This window comes from Catharus ustulatus, chromosome 23 (assembly GCF_009819885.2).
Source record: "Catharus ustulatus isolate bCatUst1 chromosome 23, bCatUst1.pri.v2, whole genome shotgun sequence".
Lineage (NCBI taxonomy): Eukaryota > Metazoa > Chordata > Aves > Passeriformes > Turdidae > Catharus > Catharus ustulatus.
Window position 1 is genome coordinate 6308368 of NC_046243.1, and position 12782 is coordinate 6321149.

The following is a 12782-nucleotide window of genomic DNA, read 5'->3' on the forward strand; positions in this document are numbered from 1 at the left end:
TTCTTGGCCAATCAAGATTTATTATTCAAGTCCAAAGACAAAGCAGTTGGACACTCACACGCACAGCAGCGGCTTGAGGGGAGGCCTGGCCCCAGAGTCAGAGCAGGGCTGAAAGCAGTGCTGGGGCAGCAGCTGGGAGTGCAGGAGCACAGGAGCTCAGCACAGGTCAGCTCACAGCAAACAGGCACCCAGAGCATGCTGCAGCAGAGCCCAGGCACACCCGCTCCTCTCACAGCCCCTCCTTCCCCCTCAGCTCCCAGGGTTCGTGTTCTCCTTCCCAGTGGGCACCATCATCACAAAAAAGGCTGGAGCAGCAGGGATGAGGCCTTGGGGGGAGGAGGAGCTTTCAGGAGCAGCCCTGATGGCAGCTGTGCCCAGTGGGCAGTGACCCCAGCACGGCCCCAGCTCACCCTGCTTGTGCCAAAGCAGCTCCAGAGCTTCACCCTGGCGGCAGCCGTGGAAGCACCAGTCCATGTCCGCCCCTCAGAACATCGGGAAGCGCCATTTCCCAGCTATCTGAGTCTTAAAACTGCCTTAGGGGTGTGCTTTGCTGCTGCTGAGGCCCATGCTCCTGCCCGGGCCCAGTGCTGCAGTCCCATCAGTGCAGCTCATCTCGGTTTCACACATCTCACTGCTCTACTGCAGCCCAGCACCGCCCCGTGCTGAGCTCACTCCAATGCTGCTCCCCCAGCCCAGCCCAGCCCGAGCATTGCCTCAGCAGCAAACACAGGCATTTGCAAAGACATTTTTCCAGGCTTGTGTAAATGAACCCATGTGTGCCCCAGGGCAGCTCCAGGCAGGACAGGCTCAAGTCAAACCAGGGCCAGTGCAGGGGCTGCTCCTACACCATGCTCTGCTCCCAGGTGGTCAGAAGTAAAAATGGATCAATTTAACAACATGGACATAATCACTTCACCCTTCTTTGGTACAGACACTGGCCACGAGCACCGACTGGGACACTGACACCACAAGCACAGCGCACACCGAGTCCAGGAGCTGCTCAAAAATTCTCTTCTGCTATGTAACAAAACAAAACAAAAAAGAAAAAAAAGGCAACACTTCCCAAGAGCTGCTCCCAGCCACGTGCCTGGAATTCTTGCTGCTTTTTAAACACACACCGTATTCAGAATTAATTTTATCCTTTGAGAGTCCAACTGGGAATCCCCAGCTACCGCTTCCGCTCGCCCTTCTGTGTTCGTTTCTTCTCCTTCTCCTTCCGCTCCTGCTTGGCCAGCTTGTCCTTCTCCCTCTGCAGTTTGTCCTGCTCTTTCTTCTTCTGGAACTCATCCCTCAGCAGCTCCCTCTCCAGTTTCCTGGCATTCAGCACATCCTCCACGTTGGTGTTTCGGAACAGCGCTGGGGTGGGCTAAGGGCCACAAGGCTCTGCCTGAGGTCATGTGAGGAGTGCCTGTGGCACATGGGAAGCTTGTTCTACCTCCCCCCTCACCTTCTGACTCCCTACTGCTTCACCAGGCAGGTAAGGAATTGGGGGATGAGGAATGCAAAGGAGAAGGAATCTCTTGACTGCTTTTCCAGAAAGAAAAGTCAGGTTGAAAAATCACCCACTCCTAGAGAAGGAAGGGCTCAGAGCACAGGTCTGATGAGGAGTGGGGGGGCTCAGCCTGGAGAAAAAGAGGCTCAGGAGGGACCTTCTGGCACAATTCCCTGACAGAAGGGCAGTGAGGAGGGGACAGGCTCTGCTCCCAGGGAACAGCCTCAAGTTATGCCAAGAGAGGTTCAGGTTGGATACTGGAAAACCTGCTTCAGGGAAAGGGTGCTCAGGCATTGGCACAGGCTAGCCAGAGGGAGATGTGGCACTTGGGGACAGGGTTCAGTGGTGGCCTTGGCAGTGCTGGGGGAATGGTTGGACTCAATCTCAGAGGGCTTTTCTAACCTCAGTGATTCTGCCTTTTTCCTAGAAAAATGAGATTGTTTACTTGTTCTTAAGACTGATGTGTCTCCACAAACCTGAAAGGAAGCAAACACACAGGGTCCAGCCCAGAGTGGGTGCACTGCAGCTGTGTGTGATGTGTCTGAACACATACATTACATACATGTACATATGTGTGTATGTGCACACAGGTACATACATGGCCCTAATGCAGGGACAAGAATAATGTACATTTCATAATTAATTATGTGATAAAACCTGCTTCCATCTTACATTTGCCAACTGGGAGCTCAAGGACAGCCCCAGTACTGAGACAGACACGGGCCCCTTGGTCCTGCCCACCCTGAGTGTTCAGCTGCACCATGGCCTGCCAGGCTTCATTCCTGACACCATTTCCCTGTCTGAACACCATTTAACATGAACCTGATGTTCTGGGAGCACTGTCCTTATCAATAAGCATGTTCTGTGAAGCTGCAAGAAGGTGGAAGAAGGAAAGAAGGGAGGAGAAGAAAATGAATGGCAGGGCTGGTGTGAACACTGTGCACTGAGCAGACATGTCACTGTCACTGTGAGCAAGGTCAGGGTACACAGAGAGAAAAAACAACTCCCAAGCTTAAAAGGTGGCCCTAAAGAAACAGGGAGACCAGCACAGGGAGAGAAGGATGGGAAACTCACCATGGAGGCTGCCTGCCTGACAAACAGCCTGAGTCACCAGGATTCAAAGGATACATTTTTCTGATCCAATATTTACTGCTGTCGTCAATCCATCCTGTTCATCCCCACCAGTGAGAGAATTAAGGAAACACAGACATCAGTAATGGACTTGTGCCTCTCTACAGCCACACTTCACTCAAGTAACAGCCTTATAGAGCCAGGAAGAAGCAGCTGGACTCTCCCAGACCAGGTGTGCACAGCTCCCACCCTCAGCTCCCACTGTTCCAGGGCCAGATGAGGTTGCTACAATTCACTCAGCTGGGCAGGGAAGAGCTTGTTCTTCAGCACCACAAAGAGTTAACTTCTAACCCTCCCACTCCACACTCTCTCTGTAAAGGATTATTTCAGCAGATTTCTCCTGGGAAAGCAAGGAGAAACTCTGCACCAGTTGCTGAGGGATGGGGGCATTCACTGTTCTCCTGTCACACACCCGGCTGGGCAGAGTGTCACAGGCACGCGCTGTGGGGACAAACCCCTCCCAGGAGCACTGCTCAGCACTGCACAAACAAGGAGCTTCCATGCTTTGTCCATGGCAGTTATTTTATCATGAAGGAAGCCTGCAAAGCTTCCCCAGCTCTCCCCAGCAGAGCTGGGAGGGCACTGTTGTTGTCTGAGGTTTAGAACAGCTGTCCCTCACAGCCCCAAGCAATACAAAGGATATTCCTCCTCGTCGGTCACGTTGGCATACTGGGCCAGGAGTGCAGCCTTCCTCTGCTTCTCCTCCTGGGACACCTCCCTGGGCTTCACCACTATCCTGGCCTGCTTCTCCATCATGCTGGTGATGGCCTGGACCTCATCTGGCAGGAGAGGAGTGACAGTGTCAGCCCGGGTGTCACTCACTGCCCCCTCCCTCTGCAGCCCCACCCACCCCAGTCCTGCAGGGACCTTGTCCTGGGGGAAATGCACCCACCCAAAGGGAGATGTCTCACCCAAAAACACCCCAAGCTTGTCCCAAGGGCACCAGTGGTGCTGTCAAAGCTGCTTTGGGGAATTCCAGCTGGGGTCTGGGAGAGATGGAGCTTCTGAGGAGCCAGCATGGGGCTGACACCCTGACTGACAGCAGCTTCTCCCTTCCAGAGGGAATTCCTGTGCTGCACCAGCCACCACCAGCCACTGTTATTCCTGGAGTCAGGGAAGTTTCACAATGAAACTGCAATCAGTCAGGCTCTGGCTAATGAAAATCCATTTGACTCCAAATCACATTCTCTTCCACTTCAAAGCAGCTTAGTAAGTTTATTTAAGGATGTACTTAACCCCCATCAAAGAGAAATTCTGAAAACCTGAAGTGAAGGATCAGTTCATGCTCTCCCTTTCTTTCCAACCAAGAGAAACCAAGAGCTGATTTACCCTTTTAACACTGAAATTCCACTGCCCATTTCCTAAAATGACATCTGGGTTTTGACACCATTTTTTTTTTTCTGTTAATCACTCATCCTCAGGACTCTTGTTATTCTGAGTGGATACACACTTCAGGGGATTTATCCTTTCATGGAACCCCAGTGAAATAATTTCACCCTGCAATTCCATGAACCCAGACACACTGTGCTGCCTCTTTATAACAAGAAAAATCCCTGTGGGTGAGCCCTGGCAGAACAGGAGGAGCCCAGCAGCAGCTCCAGCAATCCCGGTCACTTGTCCCCAAGAGGAATTTATTTTATTTAATGCATGGAACAGCAAGGTCAGGCCAAGAAGACTTCCAGGATTTTTGGGTGGAGCTACTGTGTCCATGCAGGGCGTGAGGGGATCTGGGGCTGATCCAGTGACTGATCCAGTGCTGCCAGAGCCACTCCTGGGTGACACCAGGCACAGACAATGTGCTGTTTGCAGCCAGAGGCAACAAGAAAATGCAAAGCAAACAAAAAGCAGGATTTAGACCAAAGGGATGTTCCATTGTCACAGTCTGCTGTCAGGTCTGTGCCACTGCAATGTCACTGATCTGTGCTTGAACCACAAATCCTCCCAGCACATGGCTCCAGTGCATCCAGAGTGTGCACAGGGACCAGGACAAGTGTTGGAACCCAGAAACCTGGGAGTTCTGAGCTTTCTGTGCTTTCTGACACTGACCCCTGCACAACACTGCTTTTGACCTGAGGCCTTGGAGAAGGCTCCAAATCTGAGTGATGGAGTTAAAGTCACTGGTGTGTAGTTAGAAGTGTGTGATTGCACATGGTGAAGGGTGTTAAATTTGAGGTATTTATAACATAATAATAGGTATGGGACAAGATGGAGGATTTTGGGTGTTGTCTTTTTCTATCTTCTTCTTCCTTCTTCTTCATGATTCCAGGTAGTTTCTGGTTGGACAGTCAGTGCTGCACTGAAGGTCACAGGAGTTTGGTTATTGGGTTAAAAGGACAAATAACACAGGTGTTAATTCTCTATTGGACTGTTTAGCTTTAAGAGACCTTGTAATCAGCTCAATTCTGCTCAATTTTAGCTGGTGACTGGAAATGTTGCAGAACTCTCTGTGCTTTAGATAAGATTTAATAAACACCCAAGCCCAAACATGAGAAAATTCATCTCCTTCGTGTTTTTAATCCTGACCCTGAGTGAAGACAGAAGGAACTGCAGACAAGTCACTAATTAAGTGGTGCAGACACCACCTTTACAGGCAAACCTCTGCACTGAACAAGGACAAGGTGAGGTCTTGGCTCCCAGCTCAGGATAAGGGATGGATTCAGGGAGGTGACACAGGGGAAGGAGCAGTGACAGTTTATCAGCAGCCTCACAGAGCTCCCTCCAACAAGCATTTATGGGAAAAAAGGAGAGCTGGAAGGGAGATGTTGGAAGAGGAAATGCAGACACGTGAGTGGGGTGAGCAGCAGCAGGAGGGACAGCCCAGCTCTGCACAGGGGCAGCTGCAGTTGTACAAAGCAGCTGCTTCAGACTGGCATGGACAGAAGCAACACAGGTTTCTGTACCATAACAGCTGCAGAGCCAGCACTAAACAGAGACAGCCTTGGGCGTGCTGGGAAAGGTTTCTGAAAAAAACACAGAATGGTTTGGGCTGGACTTTAATGACCATCTCACCAGAAAAAAGAATTCTATAGGAAAAAAAACCACACACACACACAAAAACCCAAACAAAAAAACCCAACAAAAAACCCTAAAACCAAAAGAAAAAAATAACCAAACAAGCACCACAAAAAACCAGTGACAAACTGAAAAACAACGGAAGGCAAAAAACCCCATGAACAAGAAAAAACAAAACAAAACCCCAAAAAAACCCAAAAAACTTTTCCCCTGCAGGATGATGAACCCAAAGAGCAGCAAATGCTGGGGCAGCCCAAAGTGAAGCTGCTCATCCCCATGCCAGGTGAAAGAGTAACTGAGCAGCAATGGAATGAGAGGCAGGTGACACCTGCAGCCACGGGGCAGGGCTGGTTTGATCCGTGCAGGACAAACAGGAAGCTCCCACTGAGGTGAGGCCCTGCAGCTCACCCCACACTGAGCCCCAGGGCTCAGCATCCCCAGGCACAGCACTCTACCTTCCTTCTCCTCTTTGGCATCAACGACCTGGGAGTCAGACCACCTTTCCACAACCTCCCTGCACACATCAGTCAGGAGATCTTCTTCCTAGGAAGCAAAAAAGAGACATCTCAGACTTGGATATAGAGTTGGCTGCCTCAAACAAGCACCAGTCAGCTCAGGAACACAGCTTTTCACCCCAGATGTGCCTGCTGAACACCCACAGGACTCTGGTTTCCCTGGGGTGACAATCCTGTGGTGTCCCTGTGCTCTGGCACACATGGGGCTCACAGCAGTGCCTGAGCATGTGCCACAGCCCTGCCCACACCCAGGATCCCCACTGAGGATCTTTGCTCCCAAATCCTCCTGCCCTGCATCCTCTCTCTTCCTGAGCCAAGGCCACAGGGAAATGACTCAGTGCCACCTCCATGCCAAGCTCACTAAAGGGAATAAATGACACGGGATAAATCATAGGTCAGGGCCAGTGCAGAGCTGAAAGCAGGGTGGTGGGACTGACAGAACATCAGCTCCCACCTGCAGGGACACTCTGCTCCCCCCTGAACTGCCTGGAACATTAAGCATGACTTAGAAGTGACAGTGGGACCCCTCCCCAGCTCCAGCAGGGGCTCCTCCAGGGCTGCAGGTGAATCTCTGCTCCAGGATGGATCTCCAGGGCTGCAGGGGCACTGCTGCCTCACCACAGACTGTCAGGGGAATCTCAGCCATGGTGCCTGGAGCAGCTCCTGCCCCTCCTTCTCCACTGACCCTGCCCAGCTGTTCCTCTCACTGCTTTTCATTCCTCTCTCCAGCTTCTGTTTAAATCTGTTACTGAAAGGTGCTGAATGTCTTGGAGCCAATTAGCATTTGCTTCACAGAACGTGGGAGATCCAAACACCACTGACAGGGGGTCACAGAGCTCAGGAACCACCACCAAATATTTCCAAACAAACCAGAAATTGTATTAGTTTGGCATTCAGTAAATACAGAGAAAAACCAACCATGGAAAATACAAGTGAGGTGGATTCTCTCTGGTTTAAAGAGAAGAACTGGACAGAAACAGAACTCAGTTTTAAATTTCTTGATTAGAAATGGTGACATCTGAATAAACTCACTAGTGCAAGACATGAACAGGACTGAGGAACCATGGACATGAGAGCAGATGTCACCTTATTTTAATAAGGTTTGTGAAATACAAACAAGTGAACAAAAAAATCCCCTGCAATTTATGTATGGAACTAGGAGAAGAGACTTGGCAAGAAAACCCCCAAATTCACCAAATAAAACAGTTTCAAAAGTCAATGCAGAAATAAGCAGAGTCTAAAAATAAAGAAAAAAATTAAAAAAGAACACACTACAATGACTCTAATTAGAAAGTCTGAGGGATCAAGAGACAAAAATGTTTTACAGGAATGGCAGAAAATCAAGCAGAGCCAGAAACTGCAAACAAGGCTCAGCTGAGCTGTGGCAGAGAAGGAAAAGGCTGTGGTGAGACTGGGGCAGTGACTTGAGGGACATGGGAACCCCACAGCTGCTCAGTCCTGCCAGCAGCACCACAGAAAGGAACTCAGCACTGAGCAGAAAAGGGGAAACAGCAGAAAATCTGAATATCAGGAAAGGGGAATATCTATCAGTGGCAGGACCAGCCAGCACTGCTCAGACAGGACACACTCTCCAGGCTGGAGAGACCAGGCACAGTGCTGGGGATGGAATGAAGCTGGTGATTACAGGCAGGTGAGTTAACCTCAGCCCCTGCAGAGTTAACCTCAGAGTTAACCTCAGTAAAGACCTCTGGCTCCATCCCTCAGGATGCACTGTTTGCTTCCCTGGCTCTTTTAGGCTCAAAGCTGCACTGCCACAGTTGAACCAGCTCACTGCTGTGCCCCAGAGTGGGGAGGGGACAGGGACAGCAGTTCTGTCTTTTAGGAAACCCATCTGGAATGGCAGAGTCCAGAAGGAATGGTGCCATACCTGTGGTAAGAAAACGCTGATTGTACCCACCCAGCCCCTGTGGGCTCTGTGCTCCCACACTGATATTTTGGGAGGAGATCAGTGACAGCCACTGAGCAGTTCCCAACACCAGCACCACTCATGATTTAACATTTTACCCTATGAAACATCCATTTATGAAAAATCCCAAGACACACACACTGTAAAAATCATACAAGGAGGATTGGCGAAGACAAATCCCTCCCTGCACTCTCCCGGCTCCAGGAACGTGGCAGGAGCAGAGGCGAGCCCTGCCCACCGTCCAAGCTCACCCACGGCTGTTCCTGTCCGTCCCAGCCCCGGCCGGATCTGATTCCTGACAGACAACGCGTGTGTGAGCACCAGGGCACTGCCCAGCACACTCCTGCCACAGCATTTTCCATTAAAAGTCACCTCCCGAAGCCCAGCTGGCGCTGCCAGGCAGCCCAGCCCGCGGGGAACCCAAAGGAAGGGACCCCTGTGCTGCCCACGAACAGCCCCTTCCACAGCACGGGCCAGAGCTTCCATCAGCCCTGAGCCTGGCACAAAACCTCCCCCCAGCCAACAAACCCCCGAACAAACACCGAGAGCCCCGCAAGGGTTGCGGGTGGGGGCAAAGTAAAGCCCCTGGAGGAGAATGTCCTCCCAGTGAGGGGGTAACCACTCCGGGAACGGGGTGAGGTACCGCGGGATGGGGAGCTGAGGCACCCCGGGATGGGAGGGGTGAGGTACCCCAGGATAGAGGGGGTGAGGTACCCCGGGATAGAGGGGTGAGGTACCCAGGGATGGGGGTGAGGTACCCCGGGATAGAGGGGTGAGGTACCCGGGGATAGGGGGGTAAGATACCCCGGGCTCCGCGGAGCCCCCCGGCCCATGCAGGCCGCAGCCCCCGTCGCCTTGTGGGCTGCAGGGGAGCCCCGGCGGGAGCACGGCGCTCATCGGCGCGGGGTGGACGGCGAGACCCCGCTCGCCCGGGGGCCGCCCCTCACCAGGCAGGCGGCCAGGACGGCCCGCAGCGCCTCCAGCCGCTCCTCGTCGCTCTCCTCCTCCCGCAGCAGCCCCTCGATGTAGGCGCCGTACACGGCGCGGTCCAGCCCCAGCGCGTCCAGCCTCGCTGCGAGCCAGGCGGGGAAGGGCGGCGGGTCCGGGACCAGCATGGGAGCCGGGATCGGCACCGCGATCGCCATCGGGGCCGCGCCCGCCCCGCCGGGCGCCGCCATCTTGGGCCTTCAGAGGAGGGGGACGGCGGCCGCGCTGGGACAAAGTTGTGACGCCGGCGGGAGCGGTGGGGGTCGCTGCGGCCGTGCCCGGACGGGAGCGGCGGGACCGGGCGGACAGCCTGGTGTGCTCGGAGCGCCCCGTGTGCTTCCTGCGCCACCTGCGCCCTTAGCACAGCTTCTCCTTCCCCGGAGAGCGGCTTCGCGGGGAGCGGCGCGTCCCTGCACGGCCGCCGTGAGGGGCGGGGCGGGCGGCGGAATTTAAACACGGACAAGCGGCGGGCTCCCGGCGGCTCCGAGCCCTGGGAGGGCCATGGCCGGCACGGCTTCCCCTCGGCCCCTCCGCGGACAGTCCTTCTACCTGGACCTGCCGAGCGGCCGCAGCGCCCGAGACCTGGCGGAGGCCATCGGGCGGCTCGGGGGGGTGAGCGCGGGCCGGGCCCTGAGGGGGGAGCGCCGGGGCTGCGGGGACCCTGCCGGTGGAGGGGGTCTGGGTGGGGGATCGCCCCTTTTCTGTCTCTGCTCGTTTTTTAATGGTCTCTGGTTCTCTTGCTTCCCCGGTGAGCCCCTCCCCGGGTTCTCTAGCAGCTCTGGGGGCTGCTGGAGGTCGCCCCCATCGCCGCGCTCCGGCCCCTGGGGGTCCCTCACAGCCCCGTCCGGCTCGAGCCCGACCTTTCCCTCCAAGATCCCGGCTGCTCCCTGCCTTCCCAGGACCTGCCTTTCCCTCCAACATCCCAGCTACTCCCAGCCTTCCCAGGACCTGCCTTTCTTTTCCCTCCAAGATCCCAGCTGCTCCCTGCCTTTCCAGGACCTGCCTTTCCCTCCAAGATCCCAGCTCCTTCCCTGCCTTCCCAGCTGCCTGGTCCAGCCGGTGCTGTGAGCCCAGGGGAGCAGCTCCCTGCCGGTGCTGACCATGGAGCTCCCCGGCCATGGAGGTGCTCCCAGCCAGGGGTGATGCTCACTTTGTCCTGGAACAATCCGCAGGGGTGGGAGCAGCTGCCACTCACAGGGACACCTCCCAGAGGTGATAACTGCTTGTGCGGGGATGGGTGCCCCGTTTATCACCCAGTGAGAAATGGTTGCCTGGCCAGGGGCACATTTTCCAGTTGTAACTGGTGCATGGTCCCCCCTCATCGCTGACAACAGCCTGTGGCAGTTTAATTTTTTAGGGAAGTTGTGGGAGTTCCAAATGGAATTCAACATAAAGTAGGGAAATGCCAACCAAGGTTCTTATCATGGTGCTTTGTTATGGTTTTCCCAGGAAAGCCATCTGGACTCTTTTCCCTGGGAAGCTGGTATTTGGGTGGATCCCTGTGGCATCCTTCATGGCCTCCAGGCTTCCTTGCTGCTGATATTCCTCATTAATTCCTTATATCCTGTCACAAAACCCTTCAGAAAGTAGCATCACCTCAGTTCCTCCAGCTGGAGCTGAACTGGGGGTTGTACCTGGTTGTTCATCTTTCAGTCTCCTTATTCCTCTTGTGCCCAGCTTGGTTCTAACAGTTGTTAGTATTTGTTTTCAAGCTCTTTAATCTCTCTGCTGTGGTCATCTCATGTAACCTCAAAACTTAAATCCTGCAATACACACACAGGTGTAAAATCTTTTCATTCTTGCTGATGCTGTATCCCTTCAGCCCTGATCAGGTGTTGGCTGCACAGACATGGGGAAGGTGACTTGCACTGTTTTCCCTTTCAGCACCTTTGTCCTGAACTTGCTGGTTTCTCTCTCCCTGCCCTGGATGTCCCCTACTTAGGATATCTCTTTCCTAGCTGGGCATCTTCAAGTCTGAGAGCCCCATGCTCCCAGCAGACATTTACTTTTCTACACAGCTGCTGTGTTTCTTGGAAATAATTTTAGATTTTGACATCCATCCTGGTCCTCCTCACTGAAATGAGGTCACTGGCAGTGGAGCTCTCATTGCTCTTGGTTCTGTAGAGATACTGAGCTGCACCATGGCCACTGTCTGTAATGGCAGCAATATGCAAGCCCAGGCTCTGTGTGTGGTTCAGGACACAGGTAAGGCCATCCTGTGGCCTTGGGCTTGCATGTGGCACCTTGAACTTGGCATGGGGCTGGTGACACTCTGGAGTGTTATTTGGATGGGGAGGCTGTGATTTCCTCTCTTCTGTGCTTGCAGCACAGCCTGCAGTGTCCCCTGTGGCACTTCACAGCCATTTCATGGTTTGGGAATCTCCACCTACAGGAGCAGAGCCAGCTGGTTCAGCAGCTGCAGTTTTGGGCTGCCCAGATCTTTATCTTCCTGTGGGCTTCACACCTGAGCCCTGTGACCCTCTACCTCCTGCACAGATTCTGAGAAGCCAAGTCATTATTGGCTTACAATACCATTGGTGTCCATACTCTTGGCCTGGTAGCTCCTGTGAAAGGTGTGTGCATGTGTTTCATCTCTGGCCCCCTCCTGCCCTGTTCTCTGTAGAGCTGCTTGGCCAGTTGCTCACTTTCTCTTATTTTTTCTAAAATTTGTTATGTTCTCCTGAGAACAGAGCTCCTCCAGGTTGATCCATGATGTGCAGGGCTTTTTCCTCAGATGCTGGGGTTTTTTTTGAAAGCACTCTGTGAGGAATAGGTGATGGTGACAGAGTTGTGGATGTCTGGATCTGAAGTTCTGGTGCCTATTTGCAGTGAATCTCTAGGGCATCACAGGCCTTTTAGGGAGGCATTATGGAATGAAAAATAAATGTGATTGCTTTCAGCAGCCCCTTGCTGTGTGGGGTTGAGCCAAGGGCAGTGGTTTTGTGCAGCAGGGCTCTGTCAGCTCAGGGTCAGACATGTGCAGGGCTGCTCTGTTCTGTCTCACTGCAGGTGACTGAAAGCTTCCTCAGCAAAGAAATCACCTGTGTGGTGTCCAGCAACAGAGAGGCCAAGCGGGGCCAGGCCAGGACTCGGGAGGAGAAGCAGAGCAGCCCAACTGCAGGAAGCACAAAATCCACGAGCTCAGTGCCTGCTGCCCCCAGAGGGAACCCAGGCAGACCTCGCCACAAGCCACCATACACTGTAAGAACTGCAAAGGTTTTGCCCAAGGGGTCTGTAGGGTAGAATCTGGGGCCAGTTTCCTGTTCTGAGCAAATATTCTGTGTGGGTTTTTTTCCCTGCTCTATTCCTGTTTCCCTGGTTGTTCATATTCTTGTTTCTTGTGTCTGCCATCATTGTGTACTCAAATGTGCATGTCACAGCTTTGGGCTGTAATCAAGGAAATCTGCTGGAATGGCAGAGGAGCTGGAGGCCTTGGCTGGCTTCCTGAGGGAGCAGGCAGAGGTGTGGTGAGAAAAGCCAGAGAAATGTAGACCAGAGAAAACCACTGCAGTGTCTGGGTACTCACAGACACAGGGCAAGGCACCTGTACCCTGGGAGGAGATCCATGAGGGCCTCCTGCAGGAAGGGGCTTCTCCTGGTGCCATTTACCTGTTGGAGCTGGGCTTTCTGCTCACAAATGCTTGTGGCCAGGCTCCAACATCCCACCTTGAATGCAGTGTCTGTTGGAAGCTGTGAGTGGGGAAAGGCAGCTGCCCCA

General features: G+C 53.6%; 2 protein-coding genes across 3 annotated transcripts in view; one reads left to right on the forward strand and one right to left on the reverse strand.

The window, feature by feature from the left end:
• CCDC43 (coiled-coil domain containing 43) overlaps positions 1 to 12782 on the reverse strand; it is a 25805-nt gene continuing 13023 nt past the window's right edge. Inside the window, exons 1-5 of one of the 2 annotated variants that reach the window (XM_033078836.1) lie at positions 9025 to 9485; positions 6091 to 6178; positions 3267 to 3402; positions 2621 to 2676; positions 1 to 1356 (exon numbers count right to left, since the gene is read on the reverse strand). In XM_033078836.1, the coding sequence (XP_032934727.1) occupies positions 1169 to 1356; positions 2621 to 2676; positions 3267 to 3402; positions 6091 to 6178; positions 9025 to 9255 (699 nt within the window). In that variant the 5' untranslated portion in view covers positions 9256 to 9485 and the 3' untranslated portion in view covers positions 1 to 1168. Of the gene's footprint in view, positions 1357 to 2620; positions 2677 to 3266; positions 3403 to 6090; positions 6179 to 9024; positions 9486 to 12782 lie in introns of those variants that run through there. The other variant, XM_033078837.2, reaches the window with a different exon arrangement.
• DBF4B (DBF4 zinc finger B) overlaps positions 9529 to 12782 on the forward strand; it is a 12211-nt gene continuing 8957 nt past the window's right edge. Inside the window, exons 1-2 of the mRNA XM_033078835.2 lie at positions 9529 to 9676; positions 12074 to 12265. Of these exons, the coding sequence (XP_032934726.1) occupies positions 9566 to 9676; positions 12074 to 12265 (303 nt within the window). The 5' untranslated portion in view covers positions 9529 to 9565. The remainder of the gene's footprint in view (positions 9677 to 12073; positions 12266 to 12782) is intronic.